Raw genomic sequence first — 26,344 nt, 5'->3', positions numbered from 1 at the left:
GATGGGAGAGTTCTGGAGCCGTACAGGGCAATGCAACCACAACCATTCCCAAGAGAGACCTAACAGACACCAACTGGCTGGCGGAGGAAGCTCTGTCCACCCCCACGCACAGCTCTGCAAGGAGGGAATTATTAAGAGGAACCCTCTGAATGGCACCAGATGGGCATTTATCTCCAGCGTCAACAGTCACCTCCTCGTTCCAAGGGAACAAAATTGGCTGTTTCCTGACTCGAATCTTCAAGGATTAGCTCCACCACATCCCCCCCCAGTGTAGCATTATCATCCCGCAGCATCTTCATAATCCACTGTACAGAAAATGTCTTGGTTACCCTGGCCTCTGACTTTGGCAGCCCCTTCTGCCTTGACATTTCTTGCTCGGAGCTCGTTTTCTGGGACATCAGTTCACATTTTCCTCATTAGTATTCTCATGTGCAGAACGGTGTCGTGGCTTTCAACCACTGTCTCAGCCACCTTCAGTTCTTCTCTCTGCCATCTGCAGACTTGAACCCAAGCTTTCAAAATTCTAATCCATGGAAGCCGTTGCTGTTCTCACTGACCTCTGCTGAGGCCAACATCCTTTGTTAAATCAGACCTGAGCCCTCAGATAACAGGACACCTACAGCAGCTAAGCTCAGAGGCTGAAGGGAGGACCTTCGGGGGATGAGATTTATTCTAGGGGACATTAGGGGACTCTGTCTTTCCAATAACTTAAACAAAATCTGTGCCCCAGTAACAAAATAACTAAAGACAATTATGGTTTCGTTTTCCAATTTTCACATCGGCAGTAAGACAGATGCTTGGAACCAAACATACATTGTTGTTCATCTCTTTTAAAACAAGAGTGGAAATGTGGTGGTCTGATGAATGAGTGGATCTGCAGCGCACCTCAGTTCTATCAGCACCCCCTGCTAGTCTAGTCCTAGCCCCCGCAAGACAGCCACTGTGTGTTCCTCCACTCTGCCTGTGCTAATTCAAATCCTCTGCCTCTACACATCACACAGTGGCGTAGTGGTCTTGAGAGGCAGACTAATGCCCATTAGGGATTAAGGTGAGACCTGCAAACTCCTTTCACTTCTGAAGCCAGTATTTGAACGAGGGTCTCCAGAGATGTTAGAGGAGGGCAGGAACACAACACACCATTTAGCTTTCACCTTCAGCATTTCCCTATAGAGGCTGGCTGATGAGTACCCATCAGTCATAAAACACTGTCCTTTTTGTTTTCTCAAAAAGAAAAGGAGTACTTGTGGCACCTTAGAGACTAACCAATTTATTTGAGCATGAGCTTTCGTGAGCTACAGCTCACTTCATCGGATGCATACCGTGGAAATTGCAGAAGACATTATATACACACAGAGACCATGAAACAATACCTCCTCCCACCCTACTGTCCTGCTGGTAATAGCTTATCTAAAGTGATCATCAAGTTGGGCCATTTCCAGCACAAATCCAGGTTTTCTCACCCTCCGCCCCCCCCCCACAAACTCACTCTCCTGCTGGTAATAGCCCATCCAAAGTGACCACTCTCTTCACAATGTGTATGATAATCAAGGTGGGCCATTTCCTGCACAAATCCAAGTTCTCTCACTCCCTCACCCCCTTCCAAAAACCACACACACAAACTCACTCTCCTGCTGGTAATAGCTTATCTAAAGTGAACATCAAGTTGGGCCATTTCCAGCACAAATCCAGGTTTTCTCACCCTCCGCTCCCCTCCCCCCCCACAAACTCACTCTCCTGCTGGAGACAGTCTCTACGTAAAAGAATAAATGGACACAAATCAGATGTCAAGAATTATAACGTTCATAAACCAGTCGGAGAACACTTCAATCTCTCTGGTCACGCAATCACAGACATGAAGGTCGCTATCTTACAACAAAAAAACTTCAAATCCAGACTCCAGCGAGAAACTGCTGAATTGGAATTCATTTGCAAATTGGATACTATTAATTTAGGCTTAAATAGAGACTGGGAGTGGCTAAGTCATTATGCAAGGTAGCCTATTTCCCCTTGTTTTTTCCTAACGCCCCCCTCCAGATGTTCTGGTTAAACTTGGATTTAAACTTGGAGAGTGGTCAGTTTGGATGAGCTATTGCCAGCAGGAGAGTGAGTTTGTGTGTGTGTGTGTGTTTCGGGGGGGGGGGGGGGGGGAGAAAGCCTGGATTTGTGCTGGAAATGGCCCACCTTGATTACCATGCACATTGTAGGGAGAGTGGTCACTTTGGATGAGCTATTACCAGCAGGAGAGTGACTGTGTGTGTGTATGGGGGTGGGAGGGTGAGAAAACCTGGATTTGTACTGGAAATAGCCCACCTTGATTACCATGCACATTGTAGGGAGAGTGGTCACTTTGGATAAGCTATTACCAGCAGGAGAGTGAGTTTGTGTGTGTGGTTTTTGGAGGGGTGTGAGGGGGTGAGAGAACCTGGATTTGTGCAGGAAATGGCCCACCTTGATTATCATACACATTGTGAAGAGAGTGGTCACTTTGGATGGGCTATTACCAGCAGGAGAGTGAGTTTGTGTGTGTGTGTGGGGGGGGGGGGGGGCGGAGGGTGAGAAAACCTGGATTTGTGCTGGAAATGGCCCAACTTGATGATCACTTTAGATAAGCTATTACCAGCAGGACAGTGGGGTGGGAGGAGGTATTGTTTCATGGTCTCTGTGTGTATATAATGTCTTCTGCAGTTTCCACGGTATGCATCCGATGAAGTGAGCTGTAGCTCACGAAAGCTCATGCTCAAATAAATTGGTTAGTCTCTAAGGTGCCACAAGTACTCCTTTTCTTTTTGCAAAGACAGACTAACACAGCTGTTACTCTGAAACCTGTCTTTTTGTTTTCTGGCATTCTTTCCTTCCTCCACAGGATTTCTAAACAGCCACTATACTTGTAAGGGAATTCTGCGCCACTGTGCATGCACAGAATTTATGTCCCCCACAGATTTCTTTGCTTCCCCGCAGAAAATGTGACTTTCTGATGGAGAAGCAAAAGGACCTCCACAGCAGTATGTTTTGGGCACCCAGGGCAGCCGACAGAGAAGGAAATCACTGTGGGGCAAGGGGCGGAACTGGGGAAGACCCAGCTGGTGGCTCCTACTGTGTACCAGGCTCAGCTGCTAGTCCTGACTGGGCTGGGGAAGGACGGGACTTCCTCTTCCCCTGCACGGCATTTGGGCCTGAGTTAGACCCACCCCCAGATTTCTTTCCCAGCTGAAGGAAGCTCTGCAAACTCCCCCACCTGCGCTTCCTGCACCCATCACTCCTCAGCTGCAGGGGGAGGGATCACTGTACAGGGAGCTGCTCCCCTATCCACCCAACCCCCATGCAGCCAGACCCCCTCACCGAGCCTAAGCCCACTCTACCCAGAACTCCCCCGATGAGCCCCACTCCCCCAGCATCTGGACCCCCCATGGAGCTCCCCACACCCCGATCCCTCCCTGCTGAGCCCCAACCACCTTCACCTGGATCCCCCTGCAGAGTCCCATTGCATTCAAATACCCCAACAAGCCTCTGCGCATCCAGATCCCCCACTGAGCTGCCCATATGCAGATTGCCCAACACAGAACTCTCTCAACCCACACCTGGATCTCCCCCCCCCCCCCCCCACTAAGCCCCTCCACACTTGGATCCTGCCTTGGTGAGCCTGCCTGCCCACACCTGATGCACATGGCATGGAGGGGCAGGGCCCTTGGGTGTTTCTGGGGCAGAACTGGTCCTTGCACTGTGTCAGGATTGGGTGCAGCTTCACTGCTGAATCTGTGTCCCCCAGAGGGGGAGAGCTGCACAGTGATCTCCCACATTCTTATAGCCAGTGGCCTGTGCTTCCCAATGCCATGCTGGAGCCTCCACATTTATCTGACAAATAAAATTTGCAGAATTTTAAAATATTGTGCATAGAATTTTTATTTTTTTGGTGCAGAATGCCCTCAGAAGTACCATTACTATGTTCTGTTTTCCTATACAACTCTTCTTGATCAAACTCACTTAAAAATAAAACGTGCTTCCCCCTTACAAGTACATGATTTGTATAATTCCCCTCTCAGTCAACTTTCTACAAGTACTGTTCATATCCCTTGCTCTGCTCTTGTGTGCTGAGCAGAATTGGTAAACAATTCTTATATTATGGATGTCACATCTATTTTCCATCTAGCTTTATTTTATCTTTCTTGAGTGGAATGTAATAGAGGCTGTATAATTTACAAAACTGTTCTCCTCCTGACCTACTGCACTTGCTCAATCCTCCAGAGAGCAAATCACACTGGAAAATTTATGCCTTCTTCTTGCTTTAGGGCTTATGTTTGGGGATAATCTTCTTTTAAAAAGTATTTTCCATTTTGCCTCTTTACATTTTAAGAAATTATTTTTAAATTTCAACTTGCTGCTAATTTCTACAACAACAAAAATTAAACCAACCTCAGCTGCTGGTTCACCATTAATAAACACCAGGTTGTCCCTATCTAGCGCAATCTGCCAAAGGAACACTTCCCTCTCCCCATCACTACACTCTCAGGTATGTCTACATTGCAGTTGAAGGGGTGACCGGGGCTCGGGTAGGCATACCTGCATTAGGTTTAATTTAGCTAGCTTGCTAAAAACAGCAGTGAAGATGCAGCAGGGCAGGCTTCAGTGCAGGTTAGCAAAAAGGGTATGTACCAAGGGGACAGGCGGGCTTGTCCATCCTCTCCCAAAGCCTGCACCACTGTGTCTTCACTGCTACTTTTAGCGAGCTAGGTAGGTTAAAGCTAGTGCAGGTATGCCTGCTCACATCTCTAACAGCAGTGCAGACATAATCTAAGGCGTGACCCAAGTACGGGCTTTCGCCATTGTCTTCCCTTCCACCCCTGAATAAAAACGCGGTGCCCATCTTTCAGAGCAGCAGCAGCGATGACAACCCTCTTGCTGGAAGGAGATGGCTTCCCTGCTCTATAACCAGCTGCTGTGGTGCACAATAATGAGCTGCCCTCCACACCACAGGATAATAGGTTCCCTAATGGCATGTTGCATTATTGACTCACATGCTGGTTTGTGTGTGCACCACTGCCCTCTGCAAGATGGAGACCTACTGAAGTACCAGTAACTACGTTGCCCTCTCTGAGCCCTGGTCTACACTAGCACTTTAGGTCGAATTTAGCAGCATTAAATTGATGTAAACCTGCACCCGTCCACACGATGAAGCCCTTTATTTCGAATTAAAGGGCTCTTAAAATCGATTTCCTTACTCCACCCCTGACAAGTGGATTAGTGCTCAAATCGGCCTTCCCGGGTCGAATTTGGGGTACTGTGGACACAATTCGATGGTATTGGCCTCCGGGAGCTATCCCAGAGTGCTCCATTGTGACCACTCTGGACAGCACTCTCAACTTAGATGCACTGGCCAGGTAGACGGGAAAAGAACCGCAAACTTTTGAATCTCATTTCCTGTTTGGCCAGCGTGGCAAGCTGCAGGTGACCATGCAGAGCTCATCAGCAGAGGTGACCATGATGGAGTCCCAGAATCGCAAAAGAGCTCCAGCATGGACTGAACGGGAGGTACAGGATCTGATCGCTGTATGGGGAGAGGAATCTGTGCTATCAGAACTCCGTTCCAGTTTTCAAAATGCCAAAACCTTTGTCAAAATCTCCCAGGGCATGAAGGACAGAGGCCATAACAGGGACCCGAAGCAGTGCCGTGTGAAACTTAAGGAGCTGAGGCAAGCCTACCAGAAAACTAGAGAGGCGAACGGCCACTCCGGGTCAGAGCCCCAAACATGCCGCTTCTCTGATGAGCTGCATGCCATTTTAGGGGGTTCAGCCACCACTACTCCAGCCATGTTGTTTGACTCCTTCAATGGAGATGGAGGCAACATGGAAGCAGGTTTTGGGGACGAAGATGATGATGATGATGATGAGGTTGTAGATAGCTCACAGCAAGCAAGCGGAGAAACCGGTTTTCCCGACAGCCAGGAACTGTTTCTGATTCTGGACCTGGAGCCAGTACCCCCCGAACCCACCCAAGGCTGCCTCCTGGACCCGGCAGGCGGAGAAGGGACCTCCGGTGAGTGTACCTTTTAAAATACTATACATGGTTTAAAAGCAAGCATGTGAAAGGATTAATTTGCCCTGGCATTTGCGGCTCTCCTGGATGTACTCCCAAAGCCTTTGCAAAAGGTTTCTGGGGAGGGCAGCCTTATTCAGTCCTCCATGGTAGGACACTACCACTCCAGGCCAGTAACACGTACTCGGGAATCATTGTACAACAAAGCATTGCAGTGTATGTTTGCTGGCGTTCAAACAACATCCGTTCTTTATCTCTCTGTGTTATCCTCAGGAGAGTGAGATATCATTCATAGTCACCTGCTTGAAATAGGGTGCTTTTCTTCAGGGGACACTCAGAGGTGCCCGTTCCTGCTGGGCTGTTTGCCTGTGGCTGAACAGAAATGTTCCCCGCTGTTAGCCACGGGGAGGGGGGAGCGTTGAGGGGGTAGCCATGGGGAGGGGGGAGGCAAAATGTGACCTCGTAACGAAAGCACATGTGCTATGTATGTAATGTTAACAGCAAGGTTTACCCTGAAAGGAGTGTAGCCACTGTTTTATAAAATGTGTCTTTTTAAATACCGCTGTCCCTTTTTTTTCCTCCACCAGCTGCATGTGTTTCAATGATCACAGGATCTTCTCCTTCCCAGAGGCTAGTGAAGATTAGAAAGAAAAAAAACACACTCGTGATGAAATGTTCTCTGAGCTCATGCTGTCCTCCCACACTGACAGAGCACAGACGAATGCGTGGAGGCAAATAATGTCAGAGTGCAGGAAAGCACAAAATGACCGGGAGGAGAGGTGGCAGGCTGAAGAGAGTAAGTGGCAGGCTGAAGAGAGTAAGTAGTGGGCTGAAGCTCAAATGTGGCGGCAGCGTGACGAGAGGAGGCAGGATTCAATGCTGAGGCTGCTGGAGGATCAAACCAGTATGCTCCAGTGTATGGTTGAGCTGCAGCAAAGGAAACTGGAGCACAGACTGTCACTACAGCCCCTGTGTAACCAACCACCCTCCTCCCCAAGTTCCATAGCCTCCACACCCAGACGCCCAAGAACATGGTGGGGGGCCTTCGGCCAACCAGCCACTCTACCACAGAGGATTGCCCAAAAAACAGAAGGCTGGCATTCAATAAATTTTAAAGTTGTAAACTTTCAAAGTGCTGTGTGGCATTTTCCTTCCCTCCTCCACCACCCCTCCTGGGCTACCTTGGTAGTCATCCCCCTATTTGTGTGATGAATGAATAAAGAATGCATGAATGTGAAGCAACAATGACTTCATTGCCTCTGCAAGCGATGATCGAAGGGAGGAGGGGAGCGTGGTTAGCTTACAGGGAAGTAGAGTGAACCAAGGGCTGGGGGGTTTCATCAAGGAGAAACAAACAGAACTTTCACACCGCAGCCTGGCCAGTCATGAAACTGGTTTTCAAAGCTTCTCTGATGTGTACCGCGCCCTCCTGTGTTCTTCTAACCACCCTGGTGTCTGGCTGCGCGTAACCGGCAGCCAGGCGATTTGCCTCAACCTCACACCCCGCCATAAACGTCTCCCCCTTACTCTCACAGATATTGTGGAGCACACAGCAAGCAGTAATAACAGTGGGAATATTGGTTTCGCTGAGATCTAAGCGAGTCAGTAAACTGCGCCAGCGCGCCTTTAAACGTCCAAATGCACATTCTACCACCATTCTGCACTTGCTCAGCCTATAGTTGAACAGCTCCTGACTACTGTCCAGGCTGCCTGTGTACGGCTTCATGAGCCAGGGCATTAAGGGGTAGGCTGGGTCCCCAAGGATAACTATAGGCATTTCAACATCCCCAACAGTTATTTTCTGGTCTGGGAAGAAAGTCCCTTCCTGCAGCTTTTGAAACAGACCAGAGTTCCTGAAGATGCGAGCGTCATGTACCTTGCCCGGCCATCCCACGTTGATGTTGGTGAAATGTCCCTTGTGATCCACCAGTGCTTGCAGCACTATTGAAAAGTACCCCTTGCGGTTTATGTACTCGCCGGCTTGGTGCTCCGGTGTCAAGATAGGGATATGGGTTCCGTCTATGGCCCCACCACAGTTAGGGAATCCCATTCCAGCAAAGCCATCCACTATGACCTGCACATTTCCCAGGGTCACTATCCTTGATATCAGCAGATCTTTGATTGCGTGGGCTACTTGCATCACAGCAGCCCCCACAGTAGATTTGCCCACTCCAAATTGATTCCCAACTGACCGGTAGCTGTCTGGCGTTGCAAGCGTCCACAGGGCTATCGCCACTCGCTTCTCAACTGTGAGGGCTGCTCTCATCCTGGTATTCATGCGCTTCAGGGTAGGGGAAAGCAAGTCACAAAGTTCCATGGAAGTGCCCTTACGCATGCGAAAGTTTCGCAGCCACTGGGAATCATCCCAGACCTGCAACACTATGTGGTCCCACCAGTCTGTGCTTGTTTCCCAAGCCCAGAATCAGCGTTCCACCGCATGAACCTGCCCCATTAGCACCATGATACCCACATTGCCAGGGCCTGTGCTTTGAGACAAGTCTGTGTCCGTGTCCATGTCCTCATCACTCTCGTCACCACACTGATGTCGCCTACTCGCCCGGTTTCACTCTGCCAGGTTCTGGTGCTGCATATACTGCTGGATAATGCGTGTGGTGTTTAATGTGCTCCTAATTGCCAAAGTGAGCTGAGCGGCCTCCATGCTTGCCTTGGTATGGCGTCCGCACAGAAAAAAGGCGCGGAACGATTGTCTGCCGTTGCTCTGATGGAGGGAGGGGCGACTGACAACATGGCTTACAGGGTTGGCTTACAGGGAATTAAAATCAACAAAGGGGGTGGCTTTACATCAAGGAGTATTTCAGGCAGGACTTCACAGAGGGTTCCAATAAGAAATGGTGCACCTAAGTAATTGTTCTTATTGGAACAAGCAGGTTGGTCTGGCCTCTGATTGATACATGGCTAGATTTACCTAGCTGCACCTTCTCTGTGAGTGACTGCAGTGTGACCTAGAGGAATGAGTCCCCTAGATGGGGGAGGGGGGGGAAGCAAATGGGTACAAAACAAATCTGGTTTATTTCTTGTTTTGATCCACTCCATCTATCTTTTACATCTTTGGCTGGCAGCAGACGGTGCAGAAGGACTGCAAGCCATCCACATCTCATGGCTGCTCGGCAGAAGTTGGTGCAGTAGAACTGCTAGCCATCCTCATCTGTTGCCTGCCTTGCAGAAGATGGTAGAGTAGGACTGCTAGCAATCCGTATCGCCTGCCTGCTCACCATAAGATGGTTCAATAGGACTGACTGCAGGACTAAAGAGAATGACCCGGTCAAGTCACTCCAGATTTAGTCCCTGTGCCCAATTCTGCCCAGGCGCTCCTGGCCGCACCTCGGACATGACGATGACGGCTACCAGTCCTATTGCACCGTCTGCTGCCACAAGGCAATGGGTTGATGCTTCTGTGTAGCAATGCAGTACCACGTCTGCCAGCACCCAGGAGACATACGGTGACGGTTACCTGAGTGGGCTCCATGCTTGCCGTGGTATGGCGTCTGCACAGGTAACTCAAGAAAAAAGGTGCGAAACGATTGTCTGCTGCTGTTTTCACGGAGGGAGGGAGGGAAGGGGGGGCCTGACGATATGTACCCAGAACCACCCGTGACAATGTTTTAGCCCCATCAGGCATTGGGATCTCAACCCAGAATTCCAGTGGGCAGCGGACAGTGCGGGAACTGTGGGATAGCTACCCACAGTGCAACACTCCGGAAGTCGACGCTTGCCTCGGTCCTGTGGAAGCACTCCGCCGAGTTAATGCACTTAGAGCATTTTCTGTGGGGACACACACACTTGAATATATAAAACTGATTTCTAAAAAAATGACTTCTATAAATTCGACCTAATTTCGTAGCGTAGACATACCCTTAGCTATCGCCTGCTAGGATATAAAACCCAATAATACTCCAGCTCACAGAGATCTCCCTTTTACTCAAGCAACAGAAGCCTGATGTTTTTGGATAATAAGGTCCTGAATTCTATCCCCATGGACAACAGTGTACGAAGCCCATGCAGCCACAGAATAGAGAACTGCAGGTTATGTTGTCTATATGACTATGGATTATTTATCTATGTTCTATGAGGGCATGGACTGTGTTTAGGACTGCTGGGTAGCTCTCCAAGCAGCAGGTTCTGCTACCACTGTAAAATGGGGTCAGAGCTCTCATTTTATTGGTATATTTTTCCCAACAGAATTTTTTTTTTACAGAGCACACACAAACTCTCATTGAAACAACTGTCTCCATTAGACATTGCTCTGATAAACGAAAGATCACACCAGAGATGTTTATAAAGCAAGAAGATTCCCCCACACTACTCATCAAACAGATACCTTCCAACACCATGTTGTAGGATGGACACAAAAGCCTCTTACCTCAAAACAATAGTCCTGCCCCAGAATGCTACTGTGAACTGGCTTGATGACCACTTCTTCCTCCATACTGAGATCCAGAGCCTCAACAGCACTACTGGGGCTGAGCAAAGACTCGTGGGAGCGTGATTCTTTCAGCCTCGGCATTAGATGGGATCTAGAGGAAGAACACAATGACATCAGTCGCATCTGTTCTCCGCAGAGAGCTGATTAGGTGCATGTGTTTCAAGTCAATCTACAAAACCACTGGGAATTTTTTTGCATGAGATAACAGGCCCGTTGGGGACTGCTCTGCAACCCCCTTTGTAATTTGGTACAGAGGCTGCATTATGAAGAGGTTTATAATAAAATGTTGGTTTACTTCACTCTGATGCTGTAGGAGAAGGAAGTGCAGCAGGAGTCCATGTTTGTAGATGCACACAACACGTCTCCCTGCAAAGATGTCTGTGTTTTTTTGCAGGTACACAACCCCTGTTGCATCAGACTTTGCAAATTCAGCCCTCAGAGTTAAATGAGGTCAGTTTGGTAGGTTGGCACTGCAGGACAAAACAGTCACCAGTCCCGCTTTAACACACTCACCAACACCAGGATACACGGTGCACGTGCCATATGCCCCACGCCATGAGGTGATCTGTATGGACTATATCTCTACTGCCATATGCTGTGATCGTAGCAGGGACTGCAGATTTAAACAGGGTTGGGCCTGGTCCACACTTGGACGGGAGATCCCCCTCACATGGGGTTTCATCTCACGCTATTTCACAGCCACCAGCCCCAGGTGACAGTAGAAAGTTGTACTAACGGTGCTTTCTTCAAAGCCCCAAAAGATTTGGATTTTATTCAGATTGGGTCTCCCACTTGGGAATACAGAGCTGCGGACGGAGTGCTGCAGGGAGAATGCTAACACGTGGGAAGCATGCAGGACCCCAGGTACCCCGAGACACAGCATTGCACCTCCATCTTCATTTGCAAGGAAAGCACAAATTCCTATCATGGGCGGAGCCAGTGGCTGGATTAACACTTTGCAGCTGATGTGCCCATCCTGACTGTTACAGACACATCCACGAGAAGGAGAGAGGTGGAAAACAGGACCTGAGAGCCCTACAGACTCATTTCAATGCCCTGGAGGTGCATGGGCAGCATTTAACAGCAGGGAAGTCTGCAGGTGGTGAACAATGCACAATTTTCAGCAAGGATCAGTACAGACAATGGTGCAAGTAACTGTTAATGAGGAATCAGAGAGGGCATGGGGAAAATATGAGGCTTTGGAGGAAAAATTAAAAAAATATAAAAGGGCAGCAGGAAAAGAAACATGAGGGCAAATGAAACGGTCATTATCTCACGTCTACACAATATAAAACACTTCTACTGAGGCCAGATCTGAGAAACTGACTCTAATAACTTTGACCTTTAGAACCCATGGCAACAGTCTCAGTGTCTCTCAGAGAAGCTGTGAGTGTGTGTGGTCTGTCTGTAAGGGACAGCATTTAGGCTGCTTCAAAGGACAGGACTTTGCAAAGTGAAGGGATTTTAGCCTTTATTTTTAACACTGTCCTCAACACACAAAGTGATGCAATTCACATGCATTGTTTCAGATTGCTTCATCTGTGTGAATTCAGTTTTGCCATTCTCAGGAACAAAGCTGAAAGAAACACTAAGAAATGCCGGCCACGTATACAAAATTCACCATTTTCAGTCAGATGCCACACGGAGACGAGAAAACAGCCAACAGTAGTGCCAAAAATAAACCAGGTACTTTGCGAGCTTAGCCATAAAGGTTCATTCCACGAGCAGGCCCTGAGGTGATAAAGGTTCAGACTTCATCTGGTTTGTCTAGTTAAAAGTGCCAGACTGACAGCCCTGCGAAGTGAAGCCCCCTATTTTTCTGCAGAACCGATGCAACACAGACAACATTAACCAAAGGGGAGGGACAGTATCTGAGGGTTAATAGACAGCTCAGTCTCCATGGGCTGTTCAGTCTTTTGTGCTCTCTATTGAGGCTGACAGCCAAGACCAATTGTGGTGGTATCTAATAATGTGTCCACTGGGAACTGCACTAAGATGACCATCAAACACATTTCACACAGGACATCAAGCAGCCCTCAGAAGCTAATAATCTTTGGTCCTTACTGATTTGGGCCGGATTAGAACCAGCGATTTAGAAACAAAAGGCTGTAAATCCCATTAGCAATCCTCTAAACTGTCCACTCAACCTGGAGCACTCTTGCAAGTAAAACTGATCTTTAGGAACTGAGCCAAGTCTCACTGTGATTTTCCAGTAGTTTGTGGCAATTTAATACTATTTTAGAAGAAAAGGGGCCCACATCCTTATTCCCTGAATGATTCTGCAAAGTAACTCTAATGCACCTAGATCGATCAAGTTAACCCCGGCTGCGAGTGCTAGAGAGAAATATCTGGAAACTGTGGAGCTGATAGCATAAACCATTAACCAACTGCTAAAGAACTAACCACGGTAACATTTATATTAAGTCTTACTTTCTATAATTTAGGGAAAAATCTAGGAAATCTAAGCAATCAGACTGAGGCTCAAATTCTTAGTGTGTGTAAAGTTCCGGCAATATGAACTCAGAATTCAATAAGCACATATTGTATGTATATATACACACACATTACCAAGCCATGAATCTGTATTGCTGTTCTCCCAGTTTAGCAAACATTGCAACAAAATCAGTCAGAAGTTGCAGGTGTGGGCATGTGTGTAGAAGTGCACGTGTGTAGTGGAGGGAACCTGAGGGGGGAGAACTTTTCATGTTACATTGTTATTTAACAGTGGTTTGCTTCAGAATATCATCTACATATATTTAAGCAATGAAGGACACTACAATAGGACTATGTTATGTCATTATCAACTTCAACAGCGTTCACATTATACCCATAGTTTACGGCACCGTCATACATTAAGAAACTGTACAGTCATTGGGATTTTTTCATAAAAATAAAAGTGGCCGGGGGTCAGATTGCACTGGGGAAAGTTACCTCACCATTGAAGCAACCCCTCCAGGACAGGCATGAACACTGCTTGGGCAGGATCTCCCAGGACAGTCTGACACCATTCACCAGCACAAAAGTCTCACACACACACACACACACAATTAAAAATCAATAAAGGCTACTCCCCATGCTTCCCGTAACCCTCTGAAACTTGCCGCTGTCCAGACTGCCTGCTACAAGCAATGAATGCTTTGTAGAATGTGGACATATACTGGATGTCTGCAAAGGGCACAGTACCCTTTCATTTTAATACCCTCTTCTAGTGAAGGAAAATTTGTCATGTCCTTTAGTGGGTGACATGACATTTGCTGCAGGGATCCATTTACTGGCAGCTGTTTGTAACTCCCTGTCTTAGTGCCCATGGTTGTGCAGGCTTCCCTTCTGTGTGAACAGTAATAAGAAATTCCCGCTAATGCCATGAATTGCCTGGCTGACTCACTGCGGAGAGGGCACTATTATTCTTACTGAAACAATAATTCTGCTGTCCTGGTCACTTGGGAGAGAGAATAAAAGTCAGCCACATGCACATTAAAGATGAAGCAGCTGAGAGGTATAATGTTTTCACAGCTAACGCACAAGAGACCTGGAATGCTTGGGCTGAGCCTGCTCTAACTGAAGAGGGGCAGCAATTTGAGAACAAAAAAATAATTCTGACTTCGGAGGTTGGGAAAAGTGCAGGATTAACAATGGTGCGGTGTGAAGGCCACTCTAATCAGAGAGCTGGTGCAGCAGGGGTAGCATCTGTGTGAGCCTTCTGCACTTACTGCTCTGCCCTGGGCCTAGGAGACACCTACCTCTAGCCTGAAGGGACAGCTCTGTCGCCAGCTCCCTGCAGAGGAACCACGTGTGAGCAAAGTCGTCTCACAATGGGCACGTGATCATACAACGTGCTGCCAGTTCGGAGGGACAATTGCAATGCAGATATTCCTAGCACGTCTCCAATATTTTAGATAGTTTGGAAAGAGCTGGCTGAGGAGCTTGCTGGACCGTTAATGCTGATTTTCAATAAGTCTTGGATCACTGGGGAAGTTCCAGGAGACTGCAGGAAAGCTCATGGTGTGCCAATATTTAAAAAGGGTAAATGGGATGACCTGGGCAATTATAGGTCTGTCAGCCTGACATTGCTCCCGGGCAAGATAATGGAGCGGCTGATACTAGACTCAATTAATAAAGAATTAAAGGAGGAGGATTAATTAATGCCAATTAACGTGAGTTTACATACACTAGATCCTGTCAAACTAACTTGATATTTTTTTTGATGAGATTATAAATTTGGCTGATAAAGGTAATAGGGTTGACGTAATATACTTAGACTTCTCTAAGGCATTTGAATTGGTGCTGCATGACATTTTGATTAAAAAACTAGAATGATACACAATTAACATGGCACAAGTTAAATGGATTAAAAATTGGCTAGCTAATAGGTCTCAAAATGTAACTGCAAATGGGGAATAGTCACAGAGTGGGTCTTTTCCAGTGGGGTCCCTCAGGTATCAGTTCTTGGCCCTACATTATTTAACATTTTTATCTACAGCCTGGAAGAAAACAAAAAATCATCACTGATAACGTTTACAGAGGTTACTAAAAATCAAGAGACAGTCAGGTCCCTGATTCAAAGCAATGTGATCATTTGGTAAACGGGGTACAAGCAAACAATGTGTGTTTTAATACAGCTAAATGCAAATGTATCCATCTCAGGACAAAGAATGCAGGCCACACTTACAGAATGGGGGACTCTACCCAGGGAAGCAGTGACTCTGACAAAGATTTGGGGGGTCGTCGTGGAGAATCCAGTGAACACGAGCTCCCAGTGCGATGCTGTGGCCAGAAGAGCTAATGCGATCCGGGGATGCATAACTCGGGGAATCTCAGCTCGGAACAGAAAGATTATTTTACTTCTGTACTTGGCACTGATGCGACTACTGCTGGAATTCTGTGTCCAGTTCTGGTGTCCACAACTCAAGAAGGATGTTGATAAATTGGAGAGGGTTCAGAGAAGAGGCATGAGAATGATTAAAGAATTAGAGATCATGCCTTTATAGTGACAGAGTTCTTCAAATCTACCTATTTAGCTTACCTCTAGTGATAGTCAAAGAGATCTATTAGATTAACAAAGAGAAGGTCAAGGGGTGCCTTGACAACAGCCTATGTGTCTCTACATGGGGCACAAACATTTAACAATAGGCCCGTCAATCTAGCAGAGAAAGGTATAATGCAATCCAGTGGCTGGTAGTTGAAGCTAGACAAATTTACACTGGAAATAGGGTGTAAATTTTTGCCAGTGAAGGTAATTAACCATTGAAACAATTTACCAAAGGTCAAGGTGGATTATCTATCACTGGCCATTTTAAAATCAAGATTGGACGTTTCTCTAAAAGTGATGCTCTGGGAATTATTTGGGGGAAGTTCTGTGGCATATGTTATACAGGAGGTCAGTCTAGATGATCACAACGGTGCCCTCTGGCTCTGGAATCTACGAACAGCTATGTAAAACAGGTACAGAACTTCTTGTTGTCAGAGCAACCCATGAAATGACCAGAGCATCTGTAAATTCATCCTCTTCCCTTCCTCATTTTCAGAAACTGAGACCACGATAGCCCCCAGCCACCTAACCAAGCAGTAGAGAGAGTGTTCATTTGCTGTATATACACACTTCCAGGACTGGGAGGTGTTTCCTTCAAATCCATCTCCCTACAGTTACATTTTAAAAAATAACATGGGCACACAGCCAATTTCTTTCTTTAACAACACACGATGTATTCTGGCTCCCATCTTGGTTTACATGAGCAAATCAAATTAGGTTGCTGGGCTTTTATAAGTGCAGCAGATAAATCCACCAGGTCACAGACTTCTCATTGGAGGAACTGTGTCTCCGAACAGCACATTGGGTTTGTTTTGCCACGTGCCTTATTTTAATCCTCTTCTGTGTCTCCAAGGTTCAGTTTAAATGGAAGGGGGGGAAATCTCATAAAATATCACAGCAGCTTTAAAGAGAAATAACAGCATTACCCCTCCTGGCACTGTCCTGGAGGGTCCAACAGAGAGGCAGCCAAAAGCTAGTTATTAAAGAAAAAATGTTTACTGCCCAAGACCAGAGAGAGAGGATTGTTTTTCTAAATAATAAACCTAATGGAACATTTCAGCATTAAGAGATTCTAATGCTCTTGGCGTGACTCTTTAATAAACAGCCAGAATTAGGGATGCTGAACATTATTATTTAGATTGCAGCGATACTCCAAGCTACTGACGCTTTGTGAGTAAGTTTACATAGGGATAAAAAAACCCACGGATGGTCCGGGTCAGCTGGCTTGGGCTTGCGGGGCCAAAAAATTGCCGTGTGGACATTTGGGCTAGACCCTGAGCTCTGAGAAACTGCAAGGGTCAACCGTCAGCAGGACAGCTAACCTGACTGACAATGTGCCAGGGATCGGTAATGGGGTATGGAGCCTTTCACTTCCACGTCATGAGGTGAATCTAAGCCTAGCAGGTTAATGTCTGCTGGCACAGCTCAGCTGTACACATGAGGGACCATCAGCAGAGCTGAGTCTCTGTGCTCAATTCCAGAACTCGGCCCTCTGCTGAGGCTCCAAACAAGGACAGGGTTTAGGCCTCGTCCACACATGGAGTCATTCCGGTTCGATGTGTGACACTCTCATTATGGAATTTGAGTGTTCACATGGAGTTATTCTGCTGTAGTTAATCTGCTTTAAATCCACATTCTGTCTTATTCTGGAATATTATCTTCCACATGTAGACAAGCTCTTAAAGGGGAAACATCCACATACTATCTCCACAGTTTTAGTTTCAAGCCTCACCTGCCTAATCCACCTGCTGATTTGTGTGTGTTTACAATGATAATTTTCCTGGTTTTTAAAATATTTCCCTCTCCTCTGTTGCTGAAAGGCACCCAACAGGGGAAACTGACTGAGTACAGATAAAGGGGAGGAGCCACAAAGTCCTGTTAACTGCACTAAGTAAACAAATGGAGAAGAAGATGGCTTCTCGAATATCTTCCAGTTCCGCTCTTCAGTGTCCCTTGGAACAGCAGCAGGTAAGAAAGGTCCAGAGAGAAGTGTGATTTCTAAGATGAAGGTTCCCCTTTAACACTAGGAGCAGTGCTGGACACAGAGTGAGGCTGAGACTGTCAGACTTAGTTCACACAGGCCATCCCACTGCCATCAGAGGGTAACATGTTTTGGTTATCTCCCTGCTGGGATCTAGTGGGATCCAGTCTGGTGACCTGGAGGTAAAAGGTTCTGCATCCCATTACCAGTGCTTGGAGCCATCCGGTTCCCCCAGATTTTACTACACCTCCCGGCCAGGTAACTGGTAAACACAGGGAAAATTCATTACCTCAATTCCAAATCACTTATCAAGGTCTAACACTTCTCCCCTCCCACCCACACGGGGGAATCTCTGAGGCTGTTCTGCTGTCCCCTACGTGCACACTACTCCTGTGGGGCGCCCTGCATACACCAGAGAAGCAGAGCCGCCAGGAAGGGATCTGCTGTGCCAAATGGAGAGGAGACTCTAGCTGCCTCCAGCCTGGGGATTAGGGAATGTTTGTTATGACTGAGAGCAAAGTGGACCACTCTGTGGAATTAATTTGCATCATAAAACAAGAGAAGGATTTTGTCCCTTTGCAGCTGAAAATAAATCAAACCTTATCCTCTTTGACTGGCTCAGTAGTTGTATGGGACCTTCCAGCAACAGCGGGAATGAAGTCAGGCTTTTCTGCTCCTGGAACAGACCCCCTGCTACTGGAGAATCTGCTTTATCGGCAGTAGTAGCACGACTTATGTCCTCTGCATGGGGCATCAGTTAACGGTCAGTCACATAATGAACACATAAATTACATTCAATAGGTCCTGCCCTCATTTTGAGGTGAGCCTCAATTTTAACCAACAGGGAAAATAATTACAACCAGAGGGACTCTATCAATTCAAACAAGGCTCCACATTTTGATTTTGTACAAACAAAGCTTCTCAAAACCCGAGCGACGATGCCATTTTAAAAAATCTTTTAAATTATCTGGGAATGCCTGTTTATTTGCTTAACAAAATATTCCTTGGGAAGGACGGTTGTCGAGAACCTGAAAGTGAAACTCATTATAAACAGTGGAGAAGCTAACTTGATTGGTTTGTATTCTGCAAGGTGAGAGAAATTGCAAAAAGCCAAGAAAGAGCACCGAGAGAGAAGAATAAAAGGGAATTCAAAAAATTCGTTCGGTTTCCATAATGTAAAATGTTATCAGCAACCTAGGGAAATCAACGGCTTTCTTGACAGTACAGGACTTGAGACTGGCAATATCCCTTTGAAAGAAACTAAGGGTCTCAACAACGACATATAGAAACACCAGGCCTCATTCTCTTCTCACGCCAGTATAAAGCAGGAGTATCTCCAGTGAAGTTAATGGTATTATCCCTGTGTACAACTGATGTAAGTGAGAGAAGAATCAGGCCCACCATTCTTCAGAGTGGCACAGCATGGCATGAAGAACTAACAAGTCTCAAATTGCCAAAAGTTACAGGGTGAAATTCTGATCACATTGACACCAGAATGTTCAGGACAAACTCCAGGTATAATGCTGATGTGAAAGCAGAATCAATCACACAGACTTAGGATATTCCATTGCATTGCCAGCCTGCTCTGGAGGTGACGGGGACAGGACCCGGGGCAGGCATAAACGGCCCCACCCCCCTAGCTATTCACTAGGGTCAGAAGTTGCCATGGAGGGGAGGATGAAGGTTTTGCCATAAATATCCCCCTTACTCACTAACATTATTTTGCTGCAACTTGATGCAAGAGGCAGCAGCAGGATGAGGTGGAAAAAGCAAGCCAGGTCTCTTTCCTTCCAGATTGCCCATGAGGAGAGGAGGCTGGCAAACCACACTTCCCTTTAATGCTAAGGTGTCAGCTCCAGGCGCCAGAGCACGGCTGGCTGCTGAAGACAATGATGACGTTTTTAAAAAAGAACAAACATGGGGACCACAGCTGGGACTCTTCTAAAAATAAGCTACTTGGTGGGGAGAAATTGACTAAAAGCAAATTGCAGGCTTGCATCAAACAATATCAACCACTGTAGTGGTATCACTCTGGGTGAGGTTGCTTCATTCCCACTTCCAGCTCCCGCCATGGACAGTACATCCCCAGGACGTGCCTCCGTGTTAGCACACGACACGTCCCGTCAGTCACCGGGCAGTTCACTCGCGCCAGTGATGTGCTAACCAACTCAGATGTTTCCTTAATCGGCCTGGGGATTTCTGAATCAACGAAAGGCTAAACTGCTGCTCACTCGAATACCTCCTTTTGTAACAAACCAACACATTCTAAGCGGGCATTGATTAGCCACTCTCACAGGTAACCTCACAAAGGTCTGCTCCCCATCCGGACCCAGAGCCCATCCTGCATGGGGCTGAGCACAGGAGGGGAATGAAAGGCACCCGGAAGTTTGCAGGAACCAGTCCTGAATCTTTAGCTATTCCTTGTTCTGAGAAGCCCCACCCTCTCGGAGCTGCTGCCTGCTCAGGACTGTACGGACACCTCTACGGACACCGCTTTCTGCAGGCTCTCCATCCTTCACTATTTCTGTTCAGTGCACAGAAAAGTAAAAGCTTCCCCACTTCCCAACCCATTCTACGCTGACACCCATCCAGCCAAAGGCTGCTTTCACACTCCCCCCCATGTGTGCACATGGACACACCCACGCACAGAGAGAGGTCTCTCAATTCCTTACCAAAAGGCCCAGATTTTCAACTCTTCTTAACTCTGCCACAGCTCCTCTGTCCACCAGGCCAGTTGTCTGGCTTTGCAGAAAGCTTATAAAAATCCACCCTCCATAAAAGGAACTCCCCACCATACAAACCTCCTGGAGGTTTTTTCCTGTCCCCCTTTCTCGTCCTATCCCTTCCATAGGCATAGCTGAACTGGATATGCAAAAGCAGTTCAAGCTTCAGCTCAGCTCCTGATGCCATCCGATTGGCTGTTCTGTAGCTGGGTAGGAGAGCTACAATCACCATAAATGTCAACATTAGTACAGTTACTGGTGAGCATTGCTGTGCTGGCCTGGCCTGCTGTTCAGAGCACAGGCATGTGAGGACAAAATATACTAACTAATGCACCCTGGAGAAGGCAGCTCCCCCATCCTCCAGGGGAAGCAATTAAACAGCTGGGCAATGGCCTAATGGCACCATGCTCTGACGCATTCGGTTTAAATCAAGGAAAACATTTGGACAATATCCTGGGAGCTCTTGCAGCTCTGGAAGCGAATGGGAACAGATCTAGTGATTGGGAAGGGCTGGGGTGACTGTACTCCATTGGGGCCTCTATCAGCTTCTGCTTCCAGCTGGCCGGCTCAGATTCTCTCTGCTCAGTGCCGGAGAGGGCTGTAGGGTCCAGGGCATCTGTTCCAGCAGTTAGCTGTGGTAGAAAAGCAGCTATAGAGCAAGAGCTGCCTGTAGCTTCCCCCACACAGAATTAGCTCCATGAGAAATAATGCAGCCAGCCAGCCAAGAGACATGCTGGCCACACACCCACCCTCTGAAATGAGGCCCCTGTAATTCAGAGATGGCATTGTGACCATTAACAACATCTCCTGCAGAAAAATCAGAGATTTCAGAGTAAATCAGAGAGTTTCCCAGAGGAGTCAGGGCACACCAAGGCTGTGTTGCAACACAATCAGCTGTTTGAAAAATATATTCTCCTTACAGAGGTGCTAACACCACTTCGGATGATTACCGCTGAAAACTAGTTTAGAAACCTAATTTGCTTCCTGCCATTCGTGCTCTTCATTTGCTGCTCCTATACAGCCTAGCCAGCAAAACCGGCTCAGGGCCTTTCACCTCATTGTGCAACCTATCTGATCTCCCTGCGGCACGTATTTTTAATATACCTGATATCAAGTCACCACCATGTACTCAGAGCCACACGACCGTTGTGTTTGGATTCACGACACCCCGGGAAAGATTTTCGGTGTTTTCTTTGCAATAAACCTCATGAGAACATTTCTATTCACGACCGATTCTGTACGACCTTTTACTTTTGCAAAAGCTACGCAGTGTCAACTCCTCCCTGATCACGCCCCTTTATGCTCATTTTGAAAGCTCCACTTTATATTAAAATATACTGGAGAAGGGGGGAAATCCAGCAGCCTCCCCAAAGATGAGGTTGCCCAGTATCTTCCAGCTCTAGGGGATGCATGCAACCAAGTGACTGACCTCCGTGCCAGCCCCTTCAATAGCAAAGGCTGGTGTCCGCAGAGGCCACCAAACCCACCTGAGCCTGACAAGATCAGAATCTGCTGCGCCCACCTAAGAATCCTCCCCACTTAAGAGCAGAATGTCAGCCAGCAGCAGGGGACGCTCAGGTGAGTGCTCTGGTTGTCTCTGGCTCTCCTGGTTCGGTGAGCCAGGCTCGGGGTTCGAGAAGAACAGGCACACTCGTGGGTTACACAGTACTTCTTGGTTCCCTTCAGACTGGAATAGATGGAAGTAGCTGCTACCAGCCACTCCCACTCCTTTTCAGTTATGCATCTAAAACTGCCAAATCCAGGCACTGCAGAAAATAAGGGCTGGCCTAAAACAAGCAGCGGGTAAGTCAGTGACGGAAGAGTGCTGGAGCAGGAGAGGAGAGCAAGCAAAGACGAGGGGAGAGAGGTGACACAGTTTGGTACAATGCCCTGGTTTCAGTCCCCCTTCTCCAGCCCACAGCAACACATTTCCACAGCCAGACCGCTGCCGTCATACCGGTGTAGACAGACCCCTCCATTACTCATCGAGAACAAAGTGAGCCTATTTACAGAACGAAAAACCACTTCATGGCACTGTCCCGAGGGTTATTTATGGGGGTTTCCTTTCCCACCTTTCCAAGACTACAGTCCATGTCTGCAGCAAACCATAAATCCCACAGCCAGAAGCAGGGCTGCCCTCGATCGGGGACAATCCCAGCATCCAGCCGCACCTGCTGCTCAGCACTAGAAGGGCATCTCCGAGCCAAGGGGAGGGTCAATAATAATTAATACTTTGCACTTCGAGAAAGCAGGCTGGAAGCTGGCAGATCTCTGAGAAGGGGCACAGCTCCACCTCCCTGGCAGCAGGTACTTCTTGTTCCTGCCCAGTGACCGAGGAGTCAGATCCCCAGACTTCTCCTCCCGCAGCAACCAAGAAGTTGGGTTCGTTCTTCTGAAAAAGGAAGCAAGCAATCTGACGGTGCCAGCTGTGGACTTGGAACCAGGACTCCTGACTCCTGCCCCCTGCTATGACACTACTCATTCTGGGACATTAGGCAAGTCACTTATGTCCCCCCAATTTCCACTCCTGGAAAAGAGGGGAAATGACTCTCCCCTACCTCAGGGGGCTGGATGCCAGCTTTAATTAATGTGTGCTACAGGCTTTGAGATCACTGGGTGGTGGACACTAGTGAAGGACACAGCATTAGTGTGGGACTCGCACAAAAAAGTCCTGTCGTCCTTCAGTCTTTGCTGCTAATAAATTCTAGTTGGGCCCTTTCCTTCCTTCCAAAGTAAATGGCCCCTCACCCCATCCTACCAGCCATGCAGGGACAAGCAGCACGCTTAGCAGAACACCTCCAGTCAACGGATTTCACATTGCTAACTGGACAGACAGAGGCCTGTTTCTTCTCGCAGTCTGCACAGGATTTAGCAGGATCTGGGGGTCTGGCCTCCCCGCAGGGTGCTCTGCAGCAGCCTCACCCTTTGCAAGCAGCCGTGGCATGCAGAGGTGGTTTTGGAGTCCTCGATCTGGGTTTCATAGTTCCTATAAAGAAGGGCACCAGGGTCAGCCTTCTTCCCAGGTTTGGATACATTATTGGGGTAGCCAAAAATAACAAAAAGGCAGCTCCAATCAATCATTCCAGCCCCAGCAGCAACCCTAGGATCCTCAGAGGAGCGTGCTAAGTGCTGGTTTGAGCCTGGGAGGTCCCTGGCATCCTGGAGTCACTCTCGCCTGGAAGAAAGGCTCTCTGCAGAGCTTCTGAATAACGTCACTAAAGTGCTCCAAAGGGAGCCCGTGTCCAACCGTCCCCACTCTCATAAAGCTGCAATAAAGCGTGGCGGTTAGTATGGGAGAGCCAGGGGCTTTGCTCACCTTGTTTCCTTCCGCTCCTTATCTCCTGCTTGCTAAGGTTAAGTTACACTTTTACTAACTCGTTATCATTTTGGCATGGCACTAAAATACAAGACCTGGACTTTGGAACAACTCTGGCACCCCCCACAAGCGGAGAGCCATAGCGACTTGGGTCAGCGGAGAGAGGCAGCGAGCAGCCAGGCTGCTCTAGCAGGCCACCGCTCGCACTATTCCTTTTGTGCGCTTGTATGCGATATCAGCCGACCCAGAAGCGGGTCTGAGCAAGCACATGCTTCTCGCCCTGTGTAGCAGCCGGCGCCAGATACGCCTGGTATCTCGCTTGTCATTACAATTCATCGAGATGCAGCAGATCCCCAGATGGTGTAAATCAGCACAAGTCCACTGAAGTCTGCGGATTCACACCAGCCTAGGATCTGGCCCATAGATAGTAGAGTTGGAAAAGGCCAGTTAGGCCCTGGCTAGTCCTCCCCGCTCCACAAACGCAGGGCTGTTCCCTGCATGCTACTCAGAGGGACTGTCCAGTAGCTTGAGTCAGTTGAGCCAGGCTCTGAGACTTGGTGCCCTGCAGGGGGGTGGGAGGTGAGGGGGGTGTTATAGTGTAGATGCAACCAGGGCCCTCTAACACATCCTAGACTCAGGAATGTTTTCCTGATACTTATCCCACATTTTCCTTATTTCCTCCACTTAGCTGGGTGTGATTTATGGGCCTAAATTTTGAAACAAGCAGACTGCTTAGAAAGGTGATCCCCAAACTTTTCAGGGTCACACCCGCCTTATCCCTGTCCACCCCTCCCACTCCGGCTGGGAGTGGGGCCGCAACTCCTGGGCCAGAGGCCCCTCTGCACCGCCGAAAGTTCCTCCACTCCCCCCTAGAGGGGTGCGTCCCCAGTTTGGGGACCTCTGGCTTAGAATTACAGGTTCCAGCTCAAGCAAAGCTAACTTAACCCTTCGTCTTCTAGAGAGCACTACGATGACGGGTGTCTTTCAGCTGAAACCTTAAGAACCGGGATCCTGTTTGGTCAGTGGGCCATTACCTCTGTTCCAGTAATTACTGCCAGGCACCGTGCTTTGAAGAAGCTACACTCAAGAGACCCAGTGCTTACATACTACTGTGATGGGCATTATAGGAAAGCTATACGCAGAGCTATTAGTCATAAAGATCCTCGAGCCAGGATTTATCTCAATATCCTACCGCTAAATTTTCACGTCACCTCCCTGTTGTTAATCATGATGGGTGCTGTAGAGGGCCATCGCCACCCATTTCAGCAGGGTTAGATGCAGTTGTAAAATACTCTGGCAGCTATTATTATTACTGCTGCTGCTAATTAAACCCCACTCTTCCTTAGCACTTGCACCATCCAAATTACTTAAAGACTTCCATTAGTCATCCACTAATCTTCTTATTGTTTAAAAGTGCCCTAAGACCAAAGTTTTGCCCTTGTTCACCATTAACAGGTATTCGTCACATAGCTCATGATTACAGAGAGTTCCATCTCTTCTGAGAACCATTCCATCTCTTCTGAGTGACCTTTCCAGCTGCTCCTGTGTTTACTTTTCTCCAGGTCATTAAAGCCAGAGTCCACTCATTCTGTATTGGCTGTGATGTCTGGGCTTTATGATGACTCCATCCATTCACAGAGGAAGCTCAATCACCTGACCTGAGTGGTTAAAGCTGGGAGAGGGGGGTTACTCAAGTTACTTCCATTCCTTTTCAGGAGTTCAGTCTAAACTCTTGCCAAAAGCCAGGAAAAACACAACATTCTTTTTAAAAAGCTCAACCAATCCTGTGCTCGTCAGTATAATGCAAACCAGTAGAGTTTCTCACATTTGCAGGGCTGAGTACAGCCGTGTTTTATTGAGGTGTCAGGCTGTGTACTCTTGGCACTGTAGGGCTGATCACAAGTACTAGGGCCGTATGCATTATGCTGCAGTTATAGGGTTGGCTCATGAGTTCTGAGCTGCATTATCACAGGGACATTTTTCAAGCGTGTTGGGTGGAACACACTGGTGTGTTAAGGCAGGTGCTGTGACCTAGTGTCCAGAGCACCAGACTGGGACTCAGGAGAGCTGGGTTCTATTCCCATCTCTGCCACTGGTCTGCAGGGTGATCTTGGGCCAGTCACATTCCCTCTGTGTTCCTCAGCTTCGCCAGCGATACAACGGGGATAATGATACTGCCCTTTTTTTGTACAGCGCTTTGAGATCCCCTGATGCAAAGCTCTAAAAGCATGTATTACTACAGGGTCACTTCAGACATCTGTGCTATTGGCGTTAGGCCAACTTCTGACCAGGAATGTGCATATGCTACCCCCTCTGAAATCAGACAGAGCCCTGTGGGAGTGTAGCCTGGGGGGAGGATATTTCCCCCTGGTTTCTAGTTTGGTTTGAAAGTCCCAAGGACAGACTGAGAGGGGAAAACTACCTTGGTCCTACATTCCGAAAAGTTCAGATGAGAAGCAGCCCTGACTCCTGAACACTGAGGTGGGACTGGCTCAAAGACACAGACCCCGAAACAATGCTCGGGGGAAAACAAGACTATTTCTGTTGCTGCCACTTCTGCCCAGTGCAGCTGGCTGAAGGCAGAAGCTCCTCCAGTCAGGCCTCGCCAGCACTCACATCTTGTCATCGTCAGTTCAGTTCATCTAATTAATCTGGGCTACTTACTGCAATCTGTTCAAGTCGGATACAAAGTTGGAGGCTGAGCTGTTTGATCTCCCCACCTGGCAGTTTACAGCTTTGCATCTCACAACCCATGACATATATTCAACACCTGGCAGACAATAAACCAACACACCACGCTTGGCCTGGCACTGCCCAGTA

At 47.8% G+C, this 26,344-nt stretch overlaps 1 protein-coding gene across 5 annotated transcripts in view; it reads right to left on the bottom strand.

Moving 5' to 3' along the window:
* DAB2IP (DAB2 interacting protein) overlaps nucleotides 1-26,344 on the bottom strand; it is a 263,147-nt gene that overhangs the window by 72,837 nt on the left and 163,966 nt on the right. For all 5 annotated transcript variants that reach the window (XM_084650155.1, XM_084650156.1, XM_084650157.1 and 2 more), the window contains one exon: nucleotides 10,413-10,566. In XM_084650155.1, the coding sequence (XP_084506281.1) occupies nucleotides 10,413-10,566 (154 nt within the window). The remainder of the gene's footprint in view (nucleotides 1-10,412; nucleotides 10,567-26,344) is intronic.

Source organism: Lepidochelys olivacea, assembly GCF_965140295.1.
Source record: "Lepidochelys olivacea isolate rLepOli2 genome assembly, chromosome: 16".
NCBI lineage: Eukaryota > Metazoa > Chordata > Testudines > Cheloniidae > Lepidochelys > Lepidochelys olivacea.
Note: the sequence above shows the minus strand (reverse complement) of the source record. Positions and strands in the feature narration are given on the sequence as shown.